The sequence below is a fragment of the Taudactylus pleione genome, unplaced genomic scaffold (assembly GCF_031769625.1).
Source record: "Taudactylus pleione unplaced genomic scaffold, aTauple2 ptg000095l, whole genome shotgun sequence".
Classification (NCBI taxonomy): Eukaryota; Metazoa; Chordata; class Amphibia; order Anura; family Myobatrachidae; genus Taudactylus; species Taudactylus pleione.
Genome location: NW_028284497.1, coordinates 37252607 through 37275731, shown reverse-complemented (window position 1 = coordinate 37275731; position 23125 = coordinate 37252607). Strand labels below are relative to the sequence as shown.

General features: G+C 41.7%; 1 protein-coding gene across 7 annotated transcripts in view; it reads left to right on the top strand.

Annotated features, from left to right (window-relative positions):
• The window catches only part of LOC148526738 (transducin-like enhancer protein 4), a 139262-nt gene that overhangs the window by 62139 nt on the left and 53998 nt on the right, over nucleotides 1-23125 (top strand). For 5 of the 7 annotated variants that reach the window (XM_088470121.1, XM_088470123.1, XM_088470122.1 and 2 more), the window contains 2 exons: nucleotides 5655-5859; nucleotides 5992-6008. In XM_088470121.1, coding sequence (XP_088326247.1) covers nucleotides 5655-5859; nucleotides 5992-6008 — 222 coding nt within the window. The remainder of the gene's footprint in view (nucleotides 1-5654; nucleotides 5860-5991; nucleotides 6009-23125) is intronic. The other 2 variants (XM_088470119.1, XM_088470120.1) reach the window with 1 other exon arrangement.

Genomic DNA, 23125 nt, shown 5'->3' with positions numbered 1-23125 from the left:
ATATACTTTGCTTGTCTCATCTTTAGTATGAATAAGATTGACAGGAGAGCACTGTAGGAAAAAGAGGATCATGCGCAGAGAATAAAATGTCTAATAAATTGTGAGCTCTGTGTGCAGATTTTGAAACCCCTTAGATGTTGGCTACAGTCCTATAATAAACATAAAATTATACATTCAACTCTTAAGTGCTCTGAGGCCTGATGTCAGCAGGTTTTTTAACATCCTGGAGCTTTTTTTTATGGAAAGTGTATAGATAATTTTCTACACATGAATTTGTCAGTCATTTTTCTGTTTCATACAAGGACAAGATGAGTTTGCGTTCAAAGCTTGTCATTGTGCTAGGTGCCATATATCAGTGCCAGAATATTGAAACAAAGGATAGTCTTTGTTATAAAATGACCTGCAGCCAGGGCCGGTGCAAGGTCTCACTGCACCCTAGGCAAAGCTATAGCCTAGCCACCCTCTACTCCTCCTTCCCTCCCTGCTCCAATAAGGGGTTGCAGGTGGCCACTGGATGGTTTTGTCGTTGTATGTATATGTATAATGTGTGTGTGTGTGTGTGTGTGTATTGATTATAGATGTGTAGATATAGAGAGAGAAAAGAAACCTCACTCAAGGAGTTTTCAAGTGAATATACTTTCAATTTAAAAGTCCTTAGGTGTTGACGTTTTTTTCTGCTAATGTATACATGCAGCTGGCATGTTAGAGTAGGAAACTAAGGCCAATTTAACTTGTTTTTTTTTTTGCTGAGTGCCGGGATAATAAGTGGTATTATATATTATAGTATTTATTGTGCTCCATCCTCCCTATCTGTAACTTCATTCCTGACCTCCCTCCTCCATATGTACTGTATTGTGCCCCAGTGTCTGTGTTTTTCCTATTGTTCTTAGTGCACCTCCCACCTATCGGGCTGTAAGATCTGTAATGTTGTGTGGTCCTGAAAAAAACCCTCTTAAGATGTTTTCTTGTTTTCTCTCCTCATTGGCAAGGTTCCTATGACAGGCAGCAGCAGCATTACAGCAACACTGCCCAGGGGTAAACGCAGGATTTTTCCAGGGAGGTTTAGACACACACATGACACACTACATATGACACACACACACACTACATGTGTCAAACATACCTTACACACGCGCACACACACACACACACACTACATGTGTCAAACATACCTTACCTTGCAGCAGCTGCGGGGATGGGACCTGGCAGGTAGGCACCATGTCATTAGGCTCCTCCCCCTAGTGGGAAAAGGCTGCAATTCGCTGTTCAATAGAATCGTGTCATATTGGCTCCGCCACCTCGTTAACTTGCATATCGTTGCATTTTGCCATGAGGGGGCGGGGCTTAATAACATGGTGTCTGCTGTCGGGGAGGGGGGGGGGTTCTGGACACTTTGAAACCCTCTCGTGCGTTACTGCTGCCTGGTGCAGATAAGTCAGGTGCCTATCTATGATGGGTGCAGGGTGTGTGATGCTCACACTGCACCCATATTTTCTAATACTTATCTCTCCGAGGTCCCACGTCGTGTGTCTCACCCTTGTACAAAACGCCAGAAAATGGCGTCAGTGCGATTTTTCCAGCTACCTGCGCATGCGCAGCAGACTCTGGGCACAGACTTATGCCCAGAATCTACTGATGCTGCAGCTGCCGACAGTCAGCCTTCAGTCTCAAATCAGCCGCCGGGGGAAGAGGAGGGGGCCCATGTGCATTCCCCGTCTGGGGCCCCCTCCTCTCTTAATACGCCCCTCAGATAAGTAGTCACGTGCTGCTGGAGAGCTGGGATCCAGATACCTGGAGAAGGTGCATCGGAGCTCTAAATGGTGGCCATAGTGGTGCCCCTTCGGTGCACTAATTACAACAGCCTTCTATATGCTGTCACATGACATGTAACATGTCCCAGCCCGGATGAAGCACTGAGGTTGCGGCACTATGCAGCAAAGTCTGATAGCAGCGTCTGTAGCTGATTAAACTTGCAAACACCGCCAGTGCAACGTAAAAGGAGGATGTATCGTACAGGGACACCCTTCAGTTTTGCTTGATGGCTTCAGTGGTGCCCCCCAGGGTCCGGTGCCCCTAGGCAGCTGCCTAATAGTAGCTCCAGTCCAGCCTGCAGCAGCACATAATGAAACTCTTTTATATAATTTTTGGGTATATTTGCTGTTAAGTGAAAATAAGCACGTATATGAAATCTGTATTCCAGAACTGAAATAATTTTCTATTCTATGCTATACTACCAGATCTTACACCAATGTAACCAGTGCATGCACATATTTAATATGCATCCACATGCTGTGTGCCAGCGAATTTGTACATCAGAGTTCTTCTATAAAGAAACATATCGATCAGTAGGTGCAAAACCTACAGTTTGTGTAAAGGGTAATCAATGTTTCAATAATCACAAGGACCTTTCTCAAGATCAGTTACTCCTGTCCTTGAATAAATGTTAGCACAAGTCCTATTAATAATTCAAATTTACACCCTATCAATACATGTTTTTTTTTTATTTTTTTCACTGTATTTTTCCTATTGATCATTAGAGGTGTATTTACTAAAGTGTGTTTTTAGAAGTGCCCATAGCAACTAATCAGATTCTACTTGTTTATCTAGAACTTTCTAGATAGATAATAGCTAGAATATAGTTGCTAAGGGCAACAACTCCACTTCTAAAAACCTGCACTTTAGTAAATATACCCTTTAAGCTGGGTACACACTGGCAGATATATTTTGACCAATCAATTGATCGGCCAATATATTGGGTGCCTGTCGGCCAGTGTGAACGACGTCGTTCAGACATATTGCGTCAGCTGTGCTGCACAGCAGATGCCTAATATATCTGCAGATATAGCGGGGCGTCGTGCTGTGTGTACTTGCAACAACCCGCCTCCCTATATCACACAGAACATAGATGATGGTTATTCAGTGTGTATGAACAACCATCATCTGCAGATATATCTGTGCAGTGTGTACCCAGACTGCTAAATCTTCAAGTTTTTTAATATGAATGGGAGCTGCCAGCCTCTTTTATTGCTGGTGTACAATGAAAGTAGAACAGACCTACTCAGTGGCTAAATTAATACAAAACATGGTATAATCTAGGTGACATTTAGGTAAGGATTTTAAAATAAAGTTTTTTGTTTAAGAATTATAAGCACACACACCTTATAGTATTTAAATGTGTAAAATGTGTTATATATGGTAGTGTAAATGTCTAAAACCTGGAGATGCAGTATTGGATGAGGTCAAGCACTCCCACTTCTAACCTCTCAAGGGCTTTCTGTATGTGTTACCAGTGTGCTGGTAAAAATGACTTTAAACTCTTGTCAGCACAGTTACTGGTGCATGCATCACAGTCCCACTCAAATAAACCTGTCACAACACAGAGTCAGCAGCAAGAGAAGAGTACAAGGGCAGGCCTCTAGCTTTTCATTCGAGCATCACTAAACGTGCACAGAGTGCCCAATTATTTCAGCATTATTGAGCAAGCCTACAGGAGAACCCATGCCTTGCTACATTAGATTTTCTTTAGTAATTTGCTCAAGTACCGCTGAGGACACTTAAAGAGCTTAAAACGGTGGCTGCAACCAGTTCTCTTTCTGAGTTGTTAATTCAGGTTTTTGCTTTCGAATTAACTCTCTCTGCATGCTGTGCAACAGGGCTAAAACCGTTCAGCACTAATTTTCTCAATTTAGGTATTTCTGTTATTCATAGCAACATCTGGAATATATATTATTTGGTAACTTTTTACCGATTTTGATCTTCCGTTTAGAAATGGCAACTGGATGTTTCATTGTGGTAACAGTTCTTAGTGACCTGCAAAATTATATATATATATATATAATATGTATATATTTTTTTTTTTTTGCCAAAACAGGCTTTCTGCTGCATAGCCTGCTTCTCACCATTACTTACCTAAAAAGTGTGCGTTAGTCCACAAGGCTCTGTGCACATTAGACAATTAACTAGAGGGCATACCAAAGATCACCCTGGGGTGCAAACCCCCCCCCCCCCCCCCCCCCCACAAAAACGCTTTCAATTGTTAAATTATACAAAAGGCTAGATGGTATTGTATAAAGTTCTTACAGAGAGGGAGGTATTGATGACTTTAGAACCACTTTACATAAAACTTTTAAAATTAATTATACTCTAAGGGTGGTATCCAATTAGCCTTGATATATTTCCCGGGGCAAAAATTTTTTTCCTGTTATTCCCATTTTTTTTTCTGCAATATTAGTTTTTTAATCACTGTATCCTATTTGTTCGGCTGAACAAATAGGATTTTTTGGCTGAATACACATAGGTCTATAAATTTATCATATGTGTTTTCGCCATAGCGGCTGTGAAAACACGTTGTTTTTTGGGGATTATTTTTTGGAAACCACGATAAGTGCCGGCGTTGGGCCAGCTTTCGGGGCTAATTGGATAGCCCCGGGGTGATCCATCAGCGCCCGAATAATGTTCAGGGATAATTGAATACCGCCCTTAGAGGTAAATTTACTAAAGTGGGGTTTTTTTTAGAAGTGAGTTTTAGAAGAGATATTGCACATGGCAACCAATCAGATTCTACTTAACATTTAAGTAGCACCTTCTAGAACAGTGTTGGCTAACCTTGACACTCCAGCTGTTGTGGAACTATATATCCCAGCATGCCCTGCCACAGTTTTAGCATGCCCTAATAGCAAAACTGTAGAAGTGCATGCTGGGTTATGTAGTTCCATAACAGCTGGAGTGTCAAGGTTAGCCAACACTGTTCTAGAAGATGATAGCTGGAATCTCATTGGTTGTAAAACTCACTTCTAAAACTCCCACTTTAGTAATTTTACCCCTAATGCCGCGTATCCACTACGCAACATTACTGAGCGATTGCACAATTACGACATCGTAATCGTGCAATCGCTCAGTAATCGGGCACAAATCGTGCAAATTAATGTTGGAAACAACCAGCGATGTGCGCTCCCGCTGGTTGTTTCCGACGTTAATCATCGCCTGAACATGCTGGTCAATCTGTCGATAATGACCGATTGCCCATGTTCGGGGATGATTGATGTGCCTACACTGAACGACTAATCGTTCAGTGTAGGCACAGCACAGACAAACGACTGCACAATTGCAATGTTGTAATCCTGCAGTCGTTTCACAGTCTGCTAGTGGATACGCACCTTTAGTGTAGAGCTATCCTGTCTTATCCATTTTGTAATGGTCATTAGATTTTTTATTTTTTTTTCCCCAACCCCTTTACAAGTATTAACCAAAATTATGAGATTTTTTTTTATTTTTTTTTATCACATTATAGTGAAATAAAAAGTTTTAACAAACACATTAAGAGAAATTAGAATATCAAAGTTGGTTAGTATGAGGAGACTACCATTCAATCTAAGATATAAACTCCGTACAGGGTCACGCTTTTCCTAGATTTAGAAAAGGGGAACTGGATCACTGCTTGACCGACCTAGGCAAAATAGGCAAAATAGCTGACAGTGGTGCTTGTCAGTGCAGTATTTTGTTAATGAAAATCAGTACTATGAATCTTCCTTGTGATACATTGCTATTGATTTATGTGTTGTTTTCCACTGGCAATATTTGTGATTTATTTTGTTAAGATTTTTTTTTTTTAATTATATTGAGCAAGTTCAAGATCTATGTTTCATTTCTCACAGCAGCAACAACTCCAGGCTCAGCATTTATCTCATGGGCACGGTCTCCCAGTGCCTCTGACTCCACATCCTTCCGGCCTGCAGCCTCCTACCATCCCACCAATCAGCAGCAGTGCAGGACTGCTGGCTCTTTCCAGCGCCCTCTCCGGACAGTCTCACCTTTCAATCAAGGATGAAAAAAAGCACCATGACAGTGACCATCAAAGAGGTCAGAAAGTATACAAGCAGCATATATGTTATACCTTTCCAGATACAGCTTCAGTACGTTTACCTTTGTAACTAACCTTTTTTCCGTTTCTTTTTTTTTCCCCTTTCTTTTTGTTGGATGATCTCATTGCAGATAGAGATTCCATTAAGGTAAGATTTGTTTTGATTTGTGTTTTCTGTCTGTGTTAATATTTGTGTATTTCATTGGCTACTACAAATTGCAACAGTAATGATACCGCATGAATCACGGGTGGCACTTAAAGACCAATTGGCTCATGCTCCCGTTTATAATGATTTTTCACAAAACAAAAATTGGTGCGCTTTACATGATGGTGAGCGTATCTTTGGTGGGAAACGAGCATGATTGTGTGGAAATTGGGTATAGTGCAGTTTATCTATTGGGGAAATCCACACCCGCACACCTTGCCCACAGGACAGACCAATTAGCCACTCTGGCTGCCTGTTTGATGTCCCCGCTCCCTATGTCTGCCAGTGCCATCTTTCCGATGAGATATTCTGAAAGATGGCGCTTCTGGGATCTGGTGTAGAGTGATGCCATGCACATGGACACCCCTGATCTTAAAACCTCTCTGGTATAGTGGGTAGTGGGAAAGCTTTGTTGGACTGGGATATGGGGCTTGTTCTGTTTTGTTTTATATCAGTTAGGAGGCATCTTATTCCATTTTGTAAGTGAAATCTTTAATAGTAGTATATGGTACGTCATATAAGGCACTTTGTGGTAACGGACAAGCCACGACAATTAAACTGTGAGCAATTCACTCCACATTGACCACCTGCATAGATTCCCCTTACAGTTTATGGTGAAAACATTTTATTTTAAACTTGGAAATAAGGCCTAGAATGGTTTCTCTGTTTTTGGGATTATTTACCTGTACTAAGGATGCTGCTTCCTGGGATGTGTAAGTCGGACTTTGTCAGGGTCTCTGCTGGTAAAGAATGGTTGTTTCGACTAAAACGAAGATTGAGAGGAGTTTCAAAGAGGACCCATCATCAATTGGAATGTTTATCATTTTTGTCGCCTATCTTATTCTATCGCAAACAACAAAAATGATCAGACCGGCGCTGGTAAGCTATGTTTTAGCTATGATTAACCAAAAAACAAACAGCTGCACACACTTATGGGTCTGTATACACCCAATTTAGACCACCAAGGGGTGCTCAGACAAAAACGGAACAAGATGGTGTTGCGCTAATAATCTAATTATTGCAGTTGTTAAAGGACTAAATATGGCAGAAAATCAACAAACTGATTCAAGACATCAAAAATAATATAGAATCATTCTTTATATAAATTGTACTAGAAAATAGACCTAGTTACAATACAACATATACTAAAAAGTTACAATTCTTCTGCAGTCTACACAGACTAATCTAATATACATATATAAAACCTCTTAACATACATTAAATGATGTGTACACATCAATAGCTGTAATAAAGACTACATAAAGCTGTCTTGTTGAATGACCTAAAGATCTCACCGGATTGTAATCCACAAAGATATAAGTATAAATGGATACTCTTGTGTTCACAATTAACACTTGGAAGACTGAAGCCTTGATTAGGTCTCCATATAAAAAGGTAAGTGCTGCTGATGTAGTGAAATCCAAGTCTTATACAAGCACTTACTTAGCTCAGTGTAACACGGCTTAAAATCCCCGTCTATCCAGGTAGGCCGCTGCGCTGATGACCTCCAGGTCTTTTAAAACTGCAGCTTCTCCGCTCCGTATTTTAGATAGCAGGTGTAACTTTTTAGTATATGTTGTATTGTAACTAGGTCTATTTTCTAGTACAATTTATATAAAGAATGATGATTCTGATATTATTTTTGGTGTTTTGAATCAGTTTGCTGATTTTCTGCCTTATTTAGTTCTTTAACAACGCCAATATTTAGATTATTAGCGCAACACAGTCTTGTTCTATGTGTCAGCAATCTCTTTCTTTCTAGAGCAAGGAGGGGTCCTGAAAGTGCTGATGTCATTTAGGAGGAGGCAGTTGTTGATGTCCAAGAGCAGCACCTAGTGGTTTGATTAGCATGATAGGCACACTTTCAGGTCTATCCTGGGTGAAAGGTGGAGGTGTAAAGCCATAAAATATTTTCTGTCTGTCATTATAGATGTGCAAATCTGTTTTCAGTTTTAGTTTGCATAGTTTCTGCTATAAATGGCAATAAGATTTCCTTTTTCATTTAGTCGACTGAGCTTCTGTAGATACATGTGATGATTGGGAAATTGTGGTTTGACAGATTTTTCTGCTGTATTCTATTTAAACTGTGAGTTAGGTTGTGTCAACATCCGAGACGGGCTGCCAGCTTTTCAAGGTGAACTAGTTTGCTAATTTCCTTTAAATGTTTGCAGCAATGCCCAGATTAGCAGTTAGCTGCATGTTCTATTGATCTGCCCTCCCTTAAGTGTCTCCTTGTTGAGAAGGTTCCCTAGTTATAGAACTGTCTGACTCTCAATGAACTTGCTGTTTGCCAGAGCTTTGCGGCTTCTCGCTTTCCACCGCTTTAGGAGCGAGAATTTATTCAGATAGGAGCCTGCTCCTTAATGTTTAGCAGGTAATGAACGTGACCAAGATGTTCTACTTTTAGTACTTCCCACTCATGTGCTTCTAATATGCAAACTGACAATTTCAGTCATCTAAATAATAAGCAATTTTTGGCCATCTGTCAAAAGGAAATTTCTATACAAGTTTAAATTAATGGTGCCTGAATTTTTTCATAGCTTCCCTAAAAGCCTCTAATGTGTAGAATATTTCAGATTTGCTGGTTGTAATTAGTGTTGCATGTAATGAGAATATGGGCAGTGTTTTGCGGCCTCTGTGTAAAAATCTTGTTATGATAGCAAAATCTTGATTTATACAAGACATAAGGTGGGTTTAATTGTCAGAAGCACTTGAAGGTGCTTGATGTAGGGTGGTTTTTAGGAGTACTTGTAAAATGTAAATTGAAACGCCCTGGATGACTGACTTGGGTAATTAGGCTGCTTTACTCATTGGTGAAAAGTGTGCATCACTTCGGAGAGAAACAAAACTACTCGTCTGTTATAGCTTTCATTCCTTTGCTCAGAAATTGATTGCTTTTTAGTAATGATGTTAAAGATGCAGTTTTATTTTTCTTCAGCTATGCGGTTTTAATTTTAGCTATCGACATCTGCCTATCTTTTGGTTTTGCTTGTGATTTCCGGTGAGTGATTAGTACTAAGTTCACAAATACTTATTTGTGGCTAGAAGAGGAAGTGGTATTTATGTCATGTGGACCGTGTACAGTTCTAGACACTGTCTTCCCTCTATCTCTACATCCCCCTGTGCTCTTGTACTGATTTCCGCTTAAAACAGCGTCTGTTAGTAGTGATTTTAAACTTGTTACATTTTACCGTACAGTATTTTAATTTAACTAGGCCCAGAGTCCTCATACTGCCGCTGTTTATTTTGCAACATGGCAATTAGTGAAATGATTCTATTGAACACCTGCTCTAATGAAGTGTGATAAAAGCTCTAAGAATAAATAGAATGCAAAATGAAGGTTATTTAGTGTCTATGTTAAATGAAAGTGTAGTTATTAACTTTCTCTCAAATATTTGTGAAAGCTTTCTGGAAGTAGTCAAAATCAGACATACTTGCACTTCAGATTTGCTTAGGAACCATTTTATGAGGAACCATTTTATCTATGCACATCAGACATCCTGTCTGCATACCATTTGACAGGCACTGCATAGCCCTGTTAGCCTGATATGACAAAATAGAGACAATGTAGTTTGCAGTCAGGCTAAACAAGTGTAGATAAAATGGTTTAATTTGTAAAATATATATATATATAACTTTGTAAGCTGTATTTGAGATATTGAATCATTTAAACATGTATTATGCCAACCAAAAAATGGTGTACTAATGCTGGTCATACTGGCAGCTTTTAAAATATTCTCCTGTCTTTTTAACTTTATGCTTCACGAATCTAGAAGCAGCTTAACCGTACCATGCCAGATCTGTGGGTTTTATTATATGTGACAAATCTGGGCTCTGGGCCTGATTCAGAGCCGGACGCTCTGACCAGAGCGCTCGCTCTGAATAAGTGACCTCCTACCTAAAAATGGAGCGGCCTCCTGGCCGCTCGCATAGCTGTGTGTGACCACCCACAGCATATGCGAGCTGCCAAAAAGATGGTCCATCGGGCTTGCGACGAGACCCTGCGGTAGGGTCTTGGTGACCACAAGCCCTGGAGTGATTTTGGCTCTATCAGAGCCAAAATCACTCCCACTGACATCACTTGTGATGTCAGTGGGGCTGGACCCAGACGGTAGGCGTTCCCATGGGAACGCCTCCGTCTGGCAGCCATGCCCCCGGCACGCCCACCAAGGGGGGCGTGCTGTCAGTCGCCATCGACAGCACGCCCCCTTTGGTGCGAGACCCGGAGCGACAGCTTGGCTGTCGCTATCCGGGTCTCGCGCATGCGCACAACGGAGCTCCCTCCGTCGTGCGCATGCGCATTGGGGTAACATCGACCCGCTTGCGAGCGTCCTGCGCTCGCGAGCGGGTCTGAATTACCCCCTCTGTTCCCTATGGCAAACAGAACATTAACTTAACTAAAAATAGGGATTACTGGTGTTGGGAAATGGTTTATAGACCATAGATGGAAAATAATATATATGAAGTCCATGGCCTATACCATAATGTAGCCATCTTGTTTGAAAATCCCCGTGCACAGATGGCTGCTGTTGTATAGAAAAATTAAATATACTTGGATTTAATACATATAAAGTTTTTTAAACATGTTTAAGTCTTTATCTGAACAAAAATCCCTTAGTGAATGTAGTTTTATTGTAGCTGAATCATTGGAGTTTTTCATTATTGATCTGCAAGATTCAGACCTACTGTATACAAATGTGTCCTTACACATCTTTGCTGTAGTAGGGGCAAAAAGACCCTCTAGTCTTTATTTTAGCACCCTGCACCTGTCACAAGCTGTACAGTTTCTCTTTACTGCCTGGGGTGTCGCTCTATGTTCTGGTGCTTCTAGCACAGTTAGCTGATGCAACAATCTGCTTAGAGTCATCCATTTGTGTGCTAGAAGCACCAGAGCAGAGAGCGACAACCTAGGCAGGAAAGAGGAACTGCATGGCTTGTGACAGGTGTAAGGTGCTAGAATGAAGTCTATTCTTGGTGCGCTAGGTCCTGTGATACTCTGCTAGCGTTGAGCGACTTTTTTCTTTTTTTGCTGAAAATATGTCTTTCGCTTTGTGATGTGACTAGGATGCATCAGCAGACTGTGCAAATTAATTTGATATGCAACAATGTATATCTGCGTGCGACTCCCAACACTAGCAGAGTGCATGGGACTTGGTGGCTCACTCACGCCAGGCAAGAGGCGCGGCTAGATGTATGAGGCCTCATTTGTAGATCAGGCTGCTTAATTCAAACATTACAAGTTTTATAATCAAGGCTTTGCCCACATGGGCTGCTGCTGTTTTTTATTTTTTTTGTTTTAAATGTGTTTGGTATATAGTATGCTCTTGGCATAGTAATAATTATAGCACATTTGATTCCTACTAATACAGGAAAATAAAGAGAATTATGAACTTTAAATGGAGTTATGGACTATATATTGTACGTAAAATATATTATTTCTTATTTAAAGTTCCAACATTTCTTAGTAATGTCAGTATGTGTGTGGTTTCTGTATGTTTTATGTTAGTTTTTTAAACTTTTTCTATTCATCTATTGGTAAATATTAGGCATCACTCCAGGATTTCCATCCCAGTGTAAAACTTTTATAAGAAGTTAAAGTGCAATCAGCTATTATTAATTGCTTCAAAACCAAAAATAGATTTTGGTCAATAAACCTACCTCCTTTTACTTTATTCAGCTGTTATAAGCCTCAGACAATTCAGCAGTCTGGTGAGTGGACTAATATCATGGTTGTGTTTGGCATAATGATTGGGAAAGTGGTAAATGCATAGTCTAAAAGTCAGATGAAGCAAACCAAGGATGCAGGCTCAGATGTCCTAAATCTATATCTATAGCTGCCCACACACAGTTATTAACATTGTGCTAATATCATATGTATGACCTGGAAATGTATATGTATGACCTGGAAATGACTGTGATAATTCAGTTAAAGCATTGCTCTTAAACTGAGTCTGAAGCGAAGAGATTTCTATTAACTGCTTCTGTGTGTGAACAGCTTGTTGCTCAACATTACCTCTATGGCCAAATAAGATATTACTTCTGTAGCCGGGTAGGTGGCACTGGCCTAGGTGTGATCAGATAGATATACAAAATAAAAAAGAGAGGGTTAAATGCAGTCAATCACAATATCCTTATCATATTTTCTATTTCATAATGTGCTCTGTACTTGCCAATCTCACCTACACATTGTACAGTGTACCTTTTTAAATAATTCTTGTGGAGAATACATAATCCATAATTGAGGCTTGTGTTGAATATTTTCCCTCACTCCCTGTAGACTTGCACGGTAGAAGGAAAGGTATTATTTAGCGAAGTAGAACTACATTTAAGATTCCTCTGGGAAACCTCTTGTGTGCTGCTGTTATGAGATGGAGCTTGGTTTTATTTACATTTTAACCTATTGTTTACTTTTGGAAGGAGTTGGAAGATAATTTGGTTTATACAAATTCCCAGTTTAGACTGTTGTTTCGAAAGACTTGTTTGCTTTGCCTTCTACATTCTGATATTTTGGGTAGCTTTACCGAAGAATAATTAGGAGCTTTCATTCCGCTGGCTTGTGATAAAGTAATTTGTTGGGTAATAATTGATATCCGCCTCTGGGCATGTAAACTATGTGGAAAGTGTGACAGGTGCCCTAATTCCAATGAATGTTTTGTAATTATTTGTTTGTTGAAGGAATGAATAAATATCTTTAGGATAAGCCGATTTCTCTGTTGGGAAGTGTAAATATATCAATGATGTAATTAGGGGACACACGTCTGCATTACAGGTCTGCTGTATTAGACTAGAGTTTTAAAACCAAACACTAAGAGGCGAAACAAGTACATTTGACAACCTCCTAGCTTACCAAGTAATAGAATTGATGTCAAGCTTATTAGACAGCTGTCGCTCCCTATCCGTTCAGCTGTTGACAACTGCTCATTGCAGCCCATATGCTCCCAAACGTTTCCCAACCACCATGGTTCATGAAGCAACCACTGGTCCCGGGGGGTGGCTAGTTTAGAATTTGTTGTGTGTGTGTTTTTTTGTTTTTCTCATCCGCCTCCCCCTTCGTGGGACAGACCAACTTTCCTGCAAAATCATTATAGCATTGCTTTGTACTTATGATGGAAAGGGGAGATCTGTTTATGCACCTATGTTCTGAGCATTTAGCTCAGTAGCTGGAATTCCTAATTTTTTCCTTAATCTTTTCACAATGGTCCAGGTCTGTTCTCATGCCCTCTATGGCTGGTGTTAGTAATCACATTGATGTAAAATGGTCACTTCATGCCGCTCTTTGGGTTTCATATACTGTAACCACGGACTTTGTCTTGTATGAAAAACTCTGCAGTTTTCCTGTTTTCAGCTCTGCGTTGGATTTTATACTTTAGAATTCTAATATTTTGCTTTGTTTACATTTAAAAAGCATACTTCATATAAATTGTAGCATACTTGGGTTTCTTTTTTCTGAAGCTTTAACTGCCAGTTATGTTTGATTTTAAAGGTGTTTACTTTTACTTTATGTATTTTCTTTATTAAAGAACAGTTGCAGGAACATTTCTTTTTCCTGAATATCTTGGGTGATTCTTTATACTTCAGATGTTGCTTTGGCTGTAAAATCTAAACAGATTGGGCCTAAAATAGCAATGATGTGAAATAACCACTTGGAACCATACATAACTTGCTGCTTTTTCACTGATGTGCTGATTTGAATGACTAGGTAAATACGACCTTGGTTATGCAAAATATTCCATTGTTTGAAGTAGTGTGTGTTCTGTATGGAAAGAACACACAAGCTAAGTACAAGGGGGAGTGGTGCCCTTTCTGTTTGAACAGAGCTAACCACATTGATTCCAGAGCTGAGGCTCATTCATCCTAGTCTAACCAGAAATCATTCAAAAGGAACACTCACTTTACACATCACTTAATTGATTTAGATACACTTGCAACTGTGTTTGTAGTACAATCTGAAAAACTTTTTTCTTAATTCTTATTTTCCCCCTTCTACCTCAAGCGATTCGACCTACTGAATAGCAAAATAAAATTGGAATTGTTAATGTGTGGCAGGCAACTGGGAGAGAATGAAGTCACCATGGTAACAAAGCTACTTTCTCGATGCTTTGCTAAGATATAGCTGAACTGGAAGCAGATGTCTGATCTGAGTATTTCGCCTCCTTCAATGTAAACAAATAACTTGTAGGCAGGTGTTGGAAATAATATGGAAATCCTATTAAGAGGCGCTGGGTTCCTGTCAGCCAGGAAGCCGCAACCACAAAGGGAACTGTTGTCTGAATGAACAGCAAGTCATTTCTCATTAGTGCTTTATCTTTTCCCAGGAAATGGCTGCCTCTCTGTGTGTTCATTCTCCTGGTGTCTGAATGTAAGATGTTGTTCATTCTGCTGTCATTCCCCACCTCCCCTCTTCTTTATTAATAAAAAGTGTGTTTTAAAGATTAAAGCATATAAAAAGTCTAATTTTGATGCTTTTCATTTATTTTCAGGGGTTTTTTTTGTTCTTTTTTTTTTTTGTATTCCTAATTACTATAATAATCATTCATTCACTGCTGTTGGACTAATGGACAATCACCTTGGTATTTTATGTTTCATACCATGTCCATAGACCACATCATCTCTTGTTATGTGACAACTGGTTTCTTGTGCCTTTATTTTTGAAGGGCTGACAAAGCGTTGAGAGGTGGGGTGAGTGCAAGGACCAATCACAAGTCTCAATCTCTTGATTGTAGCTTTTGATTGGCCCTCATGCTCCTCTTTACCTTACTGCTCCCCTTGATTTTGGTCTGGGGGATAGATTAGTAAAATCTTTTCACTAGGTGGCAGTGCTGCTTAGATTGACATTTTAATATCTTAAGAAAGATTTGCCTTTGGATATATAGGATCATATAACTTTACATTTTGTAAATATTATAATTGTTAAATAGTTATGTCTTTTTTTATTGCATATATAAAATGGAGCAGTCTATTTCAATCTTGTCACATCTTGTCTGGCAAGACATTTTGTACATAGTGATATTCTAAGAGTTAAGTATGTATACACGGGACGCGGTTAGTGAAAGCATCGACATTTGTAATTCAGAGCTTCTGTGCTGATGGCCCCTGAGACTCACTTTATAAAGCTAATAATGTGCTCACTGGTGGTCTCTTGTTGCCCTAGCAACAGACCATAGGGCACAAGGTATGTGAAATGCATGAACATCTGTGATTTTTCTTTTTTCTAAAACATTTTTTTATTTCTTGGCACTGATTGGGCCACTCTGGCTTGTGCCTGTGACATTGCGTGAGCAGGGATAAGCTAAAGAGCTCCCCTGGGCCCTGCCCTAAGTGGTTGGCAGTATGGAAAGTGAAGTGAGATTTATCCAGGCAGTGCTTTCAGTGGTTGAGGGATTTGGCCTGACACTGCTCTCAGTGGGATGTTACTAGCTTGCTTCTGCTATTCAGGGATATGAATAAAAAATGATCTGGTAAATCAAGGAATTATTGGGTTTATTGGTGTGCCGCAGAATGAATAATCTAGTGGGAAACTGGAAGCAATTGCATAGGAGTGCTGTGTAATTTTATGGTCTTTAGTTTACTCTTGGTTACTATTTGGATGTCGCTAGATGAGATCAGCTACCTGGAGAGTGTCCCCCAAACACAGAAACAGATAGGTGTGTCTGACAGACCTCTCTTAAAGAGTAATTCTTCATAAAAATGTGACCATTTTAAGTAAATTTAAAGCTGATTGAACTTTTTCAAACATATTTCTTTCAAAATATACATGTTTCAAGTTGCTATAGCATTAAAATAGTGTACGGCAGAAAAAAAAATATTGCTACTTATCAAATCGAATAGATTGAAATAGCATACAGTGGTGCTAGAAAGTTTGTGAACCCTTTAAAATGTTCTGCATAAATGTGATCTTTTGAAATGTGTTCAGAACTTCAACAATGTCCTAAAAATAGAGAACCCAATAAATCAAGTAGCATGCAAAAGGATATGAATTTTCATCGGTTTTGATCAAAATGATCCAACAAGACCGAAATAGTATCTAAACATATCTAATAGTATCTAGATGGAAACTTTTAGTATTCTGACACGGGATGTCAGCGCTTAGAATGCCAGCACAAGAATCCTGACACTTGTCAGAATCCCAGCCCCGGCATCACAAAGGTAAGTAGTGGGGTTAGAAGTAGGCACTAGGGGAGGGGGTGAGTATAGGGTGCGGCGTCAGGATTTTGACCGCAGGGAACCTGAGCACCAGCATCCTGTACCCATCCCTATGCAAACCCCTAGGGTTCCGTAAGTGGTATCCTTCCTTGAGCTGCAATGACTAGAATGAAATGTTACAGTAAATGTTGATTAATCCCCACATATTGACTTTTTTTTGACAATTTTGGCCCATTCCACTTTGCTTCTACTTGAGAATGTTGGTTTGTTTTCTTCTGTGAACAACCCTGTTGGGTTCTAAGCATTTCTGTTGAATTAATGTTGGAACTTTGACTAGGATATTCCAAAGTGCAAACTTTATTCTGCTTTAACCTTTTTTGTTTTTGTACAGTTAAGGGGCCCATCCACTTAAAGACATGAAAACTACTGCATGATTACGACATTGTAATCGTGCAGTCGTTTGTCAGTCTGTGATGTGCCTACACTGAACGAGCAGTCGTTCAGTGTAGGCACATCAATCATCTCCTAACATGCTGAACCTGACGTTATCGTCCAGTTGTCCAGCATGTTTGCCCGATGATAGATGTCTAAACGACCAGCAGGAGAGCGCATCACTGGTCGTTTTAGATATTTTTTTTAAACGATTGAACAATATCGTTTTCGTTCAATCGCTCATCTTAATATTCTAGTGAGTGGTTCCCAAACTGTTTGCCTAGGCACCTTGGGGTGCCTCAGGACACTTGCAGGGGTGCCTCAGGTTGGTGGTCTAGCACAAAATAAAATTATTTATGGTCAATGTAATGTAAATATGTGGACAAACAGAAGCGCAAACCTGTCCAACACCACATAACTGAGCGTAAAGATGACAGGTAAGCACAATTTACTTTAATACATTTTTCTCTGAATTTCTCAATAACAAATATTTGGCTTAGGGGTGCCGTGAAAACAATGCTGATACTCTAGGGTGCCTGAACTGGGGGCAAGGAAATTTTGCACTGTATAAACTGTTGTCAGTACAGTGTGGAATAATATGAAATAGGGGCACTACAATGTGGCATCATATGAACTGGAGGCACTACTGTGGCATTATGAACTGAGGACACTTCAATGTGACAGTTTGTACTAGGGACAATATATGGCATAATGTGAATTGGGGCACTGTGTGGCATAATGTGTACTGACAGCACTACAATGTGGCATATTGTGTACTAGGGCACTACTATGGGGCACAACATTAACTAGAATACTACTATGGGGCATAAAATTGACTAGGGCATTACTATGGGGCATAAAATGAACAACAGCTGCAGAGAAAAGATTTTCTCTAGAAACAATTGAGTGGGGACCCTTTCAAAATGTAGCTATGGGCCCACAAAGTTCTGGCTATGCTAGTGTGTTTCAGAAATTGTTTTGTAACCACTTGATGAGCATCAACAACTCTTGTTTTTTTCTGAAGTGAGTAGAAATCTCCTTAGATCAAGTTATAGCATGCATTCACAATCCTGTGTGGCGAAGATCAGACTTTGGTAGTGAAGATCCCGCTTTGTTTTTTAATAGGACAGGACCACCCAAACTCGCACCTGATTGTCATTCCATTGATTGACATTCCTGACTAATAATAATTGGTTGGTAAGGTTTATTGTAAATTCTATACCTCATTGCTTATTATTATTATTATTATTATTCTCCTGTCACTGATTTTCACTTGGGGCCACAAGTGATAGACAGTGTCTTACATAGTACATAAATAGAAGCGGTGCAAACAAAATAAGAAAAGAGTGTAAAAACCTAAAGCTGGGTACACACTATAAGTAAGATGTGCGTACCCAGCGACTGCACGATGTGATGGAACGATATATCGCACTGGACGTACACACTATTTGATCATGTGTGCGACCACACATTATATGGTTCCATGTTGCATGTAGCAGCATGGCATCGTTCATTGCATGAACGACCACCGCGCATGTGCGATCAGGTGTACACACTATACGATTGGCACGATATATCATAAGATGGATCGCATAGTGTACCTAGCTTTACAGTACAATATATTTCAGGACATGGCATGCAAGCTATATAACCACTGCTGCACATTCAGTCCGAATACCCACAAAAGCAATGTCGGTTGAACTCAGAGGTTCAGTGTCATTGATGACAGCGAGTAGGAGATGATCGTATAATTGAAGGAAGGAAAAGCACATGAAGAGGGCCCTGTATGTGTTTAATGTATTCAAATGTAAACAATCTCTATCTCCCTTCCCTCTATATATCCTCTTCCTTTCCTTCAAAAAATAAATAAAATATGCTGTATTAGCATTTATTTTATATTTTGTTTCTAAACACCATGTTATGGGTTTGCAATATTATAATCTAAATTATGTACAGAAGCAATGCTGCTGATTGCACATGTTTTTGGAAGTGCAATTTACAAGCCCCAAAATCTTCTAAATACATTTAATATCATGCATAATTCAACCAAAATAGACAATTTCCAGCTTTTGTTTGCAGTAGCTGTGGTTTATAGTAGCAACAGTGTTTGTTACATAATTTGCTAGTGTTTGACTGCTAGGTGTTCTGTTTTAAAAATAAGAGACAGCACTGTTTTTACAAAACACAATAGAACAGAACAATACAGGTAGAGAAATGTTATCTGATTTATTATTATTTTTTAGTGAGGTTGTGCTATTTCATTTAGTTTCTGTTTAAATATAGATTTTTTTTTTTTTTTGTTTCGGAAATTTTGAGTATAATCTTTTTGATTGTCTCCCTAATTTGTGATAATGCTTCTAAAGAAGAGCTGTTGTATTGATTGGAAGGTGCTATATGACACTGGAGAAGTGTATCTTGCTCGAATATGTAAGGGTTTCTTTACCCCATTTAGCTTTGCCTAAGCTGTAAGTGTTAACTGCTCTGTCTGGTCTTAAATGAGTATATGGATATTGGTGATTTCTTCGTCGGGGTCCACAGCCATTACGTTGGGGTATGAATCCCGGTCACCAAACAGTTAATACAAACGAGCTCTCTGCTCCCAGGATGCACCGGGTTTCCTCCTCATATACCCCATCTCCTGCCTCAGGTAGCCAGTTCTTCCTGTTTGGTGTGTTCACCACATAGACAGTGGGACTGCTGGAGCAGTCCTGCAGACAAGTACAAAAAAAAGAAAGAAAGAGTTTTACTCTCTATCTCAGCGGGTGGTCTGAGCTGTCCTGGAAGCAGCCTCGCGCCTGAATGGAGGCGCACCGGCCACGCGCTGCAGTTACCTCCTCCGACGCTGCACCGCTAGCCTCGGCAGGTCCTTGGCAGGGGATTCGGCAGGGGCTTTCTGACCCTGGACTGCAAACGGATCAAGGGGATGGCAGGTAAGCAGGTGGTCGCGGCGGCCGCTGACGCCGGGACCACGTGGTGGTCCGGCCTCCGGCGGTGAGACTTTCCGGAGGCGCGCTACAGTCAGGAAGCATACGGCTTGTTCTCCTAGCCTAGACCGCCGGGATTTGATGTTCCTGACCAAGCGGGGCTTGTGGCGGCAGCCAGGTCAGTTTACCGGGCAGGTTCAAGCAGCATAGGGGAGGTACGCTTCTGCGGCGGCCCCTCCCCCAATCCACACGCTAGTTCAGTCCTCTGGCACAGTTGATTGTGGATTGTTCCTCCCAGCCCCCATATAGTGCAGCCAGAGTGTATGTCAGTTGCTCTCTGAACGCTGCTCCTACAAGAGGGACGCTGGGCAGTCTCCCTGTATACCTTGCCTACTTCTGGTCTAGGTTTTTACAGGGCTCTATCCTATCTAAGCTGAGGCTGATTATGGTAGTGAGAGCTTATATGCATATGGCTCGCAGAGTATTTATGCATGACATGTGATTGTTGTCTATGGATACTGTTTCTTCTGCAAAAAAACTGTAATTCCTGTATACTGTCACTGTCTCTCCCCTTCCCTTGCTACAGGTGTGTGGGTTGAGAGTAGAAAGCAGCACATAGACACTCAGAACCAGTGCCATAGTGTTATGTCTAAGGAGTCTGAGGGTCAGGTGGCGGGAGCCCCGTTGCTGATATCCTGTGTAGCCTGCAAGGCAGGTTTGTCCCCACAGGACTTTCTACAAAATGGGCTTTGTGGGAACTGTTTCAGACAGCCACCACACCAATTAAGTTTGCCTGTTTCAGGCCCTGAGCCTCCTTGGGCATCATTTTCTCAGGTTATGGCTCAGGTGGCGGAACGGCTGGCTGCCCCGGTACCACCGGTTTGGGGTTTGCCTCAGCAGATGCATCTTATGCCCATGATGTGGCCACCTTGGATAGACCCTGGTGCTGGTAAGGTTATGGCATCATCCTCGGGGGTTTTTCAGCCTTAGGCTGTCAAGCCAAAGCAGCCTAAATCTAGGCGCCATGTACCGCCTTACGTGGGTGAGTACTCGAGTGCCTCCTCCTCGGAGGAACAGGCACAGGACTTTTCGCAGGAGTCTAGCTCCGAGGAGGGTGATGATCATTTCCCAGTAGCCGATGTCCCTTTTCTGGTAAGGGCTGTAAAATCGGTGTTAAATATCGAGGAAGGGGATCTTCCGCTTAGGAAAGCCCCCCTGTTCAAGTGCCAAAAAGTGGTTAAGGCAGAATTCCCAAAGTCTGAACATTTATCAGAACGTATGGAGGAAGCCTGGGTCCGTCCGGATAAGATAAGCCATTCTTCTAAAAGAATGGCGCTTCTATATCCTTTTCCAGCAGAGGACTGTGCCAAGTGGGAGAATCCACCATCAGTTGATGCGCATGTGGCACAGCTGATTAAACGTACCACTTTGCTAATCCCAGCAGTTTCGCTGAAGGAATCCACAGATAGGAGACTGGAGTCTTGTCTCAAATCAATTTTTTCGCTGGCAGTAATGGCCACCCGCCCAGCTATGGCCACTGCCTGGGTAGCAAGAGCTATTGAGGAGTGGGCCAAAACTCTAACGGAGTCTTTACCAGATGCCTCTAAGGAGCAACTGGATATGATCTCCTTTATTAGAGAAGGGGCCTCTTATTTGTGTGATGCTGCCTTGGATGCAGGAATCCTTTCCTCTAAAGTTTCAGCTGAGTCCATGGTGGCACGTAGGATCCTCTGGTTGAAGGATTGGAGGGCAGATGTCGGGTCCAAAAAGGCCCTAGAATTCCTTCCATTCACAGGAGGTGTGCTCTTTGGTCCAGAACTGGACAAAACTTTATCCTTCATGGCAGCCTCAAAGACTGCAGGTTTACCATCAGCAACCTCGTCTAAATTGAGGGCGTCGTTTCGGCCGCAGGGCAAGGCCAAAGGTCAACCCTCAGCTAGATTTCCACCAAGAAAGACAGGACCCAGGAAGCCCTGGCAGAACAAACGTCCAGGATAAACCAGTGGCCTGATGGGACAGGCCTCCCCCTGGGGGATCCCAGGGTGGGGGGCCGACTGCTTCGGTTCTCAGAGCCCTGGCACCTCGCGACGGAGGATGCCTGGGTTCGGGGAGTTGTTTCCCGGGGGTACGCCCTGACATTTTGGAGGACTCCTCCTCAAAGGTTCTTTTGTGTAAACCCGCAGGTGGGTTCAGAAAGAGCTTTGGCCCTTCAGAAGGATATTCTTGCCTTACCAGCATCAGAAGTAGTGATTCCGGTGCCAGAGAACCAGTTCAGAGAGGGTTTTTCTCTCCAATCTGTTCTTGGTTCTGAAACCGAATGGGTCATACCTGCGTATTCATGATTGTAGAGCAAGGATCTTCTCTGTGGTGCAGATAATATATCTGCCGGAGGAGAAGATCCTTGCTCTACAATCATGAATACGCAGGTTGCTTCGCAACAGGCAAATATCCGTTCTAGTAGCCGTGCAGGTCCTGGGTTCGATGATGGCCACCTTCAGGATGGTGGAATACGCTCAATTCCACTCCAGACCACTGCAGCAATTCATTCTGTCTCGCTGGAACAGTGATCACCGCACGATCAGGTCCCAGCTGCTGCATCTCTCTCCAGAGTTACGGTTGTCCCTGACCTAGTGGTTGCAGACAAAGCATCTCAGGCAGGGTCGCCCCTTTTGGGTGTCGGATTGGACATTAGTCAAAACCGCCGCCAGTCTTCAAGGTTGGGGGGCGATGACGGGGTCACACACTTTCCAAGGAAAGTGGTAAGTGACGGAAAGCCGGCTTCCGATAAATATCCTGGAACCAAGAGCTATATTCAAAGCTTTAGTGCAGGCTCAGGAAATCTTAAAGGGCAGGTCGGTGCAGATACAGTCAGACAATCGCACCGCGGTCGCCTACCTAAATCATCAAGGGGGAATGAGGAGTTGGGCCGCCTTGGCAGAGGTATCAAGAATCCTGGTATGGGCAGAGACTCATCTGCCCACGATATCTGCCGTGTTCATTCCAGGAATCCTGAATTGGGAGGCCGATTTTCTCAGTCGGCAAGAGATAAATGCAGGGGAATTGGGCCCTACATCCACAGGTTTTTCGGAACCTTGTGGACAGGTGGGGTCTATCAGAAATAGATCTGATGGCATCAAGAAGGAACAACAAGGTTCCCAGGTACGGATCCTGGACAAGAGATCCGAGAGCCGAGTTTGTAGACGCACTGACAGTAAAGTGGCGTTACAAGCTGGTATATCTGTTTCCCCCGTTTGCTCTTCTGCCCAGAGTGGTCAGAAAGATCAAACAAGAGGGCAGCACTGTCATTTTAATAGCTCCAGCGTGGCCGAGACGGCACTGGTTCACAGATCTACGGTCCCTCTCCATAGACACTCCGTGGCCTCTGCCATTGAGACCAGATCTGTTGCTGCAGGGTCCCTGCTGGTACCCGGATCCTCATCGGCTATCTTTGACGGCATGGCTCTTGAGGCCTCCGTCTTGAGGGAAAAGGGGTTTTCTGAGTCTGTTATACGGACGATGCTGAAGGCACGGAAACCATCCTCAGCCCGTATATATTATAGG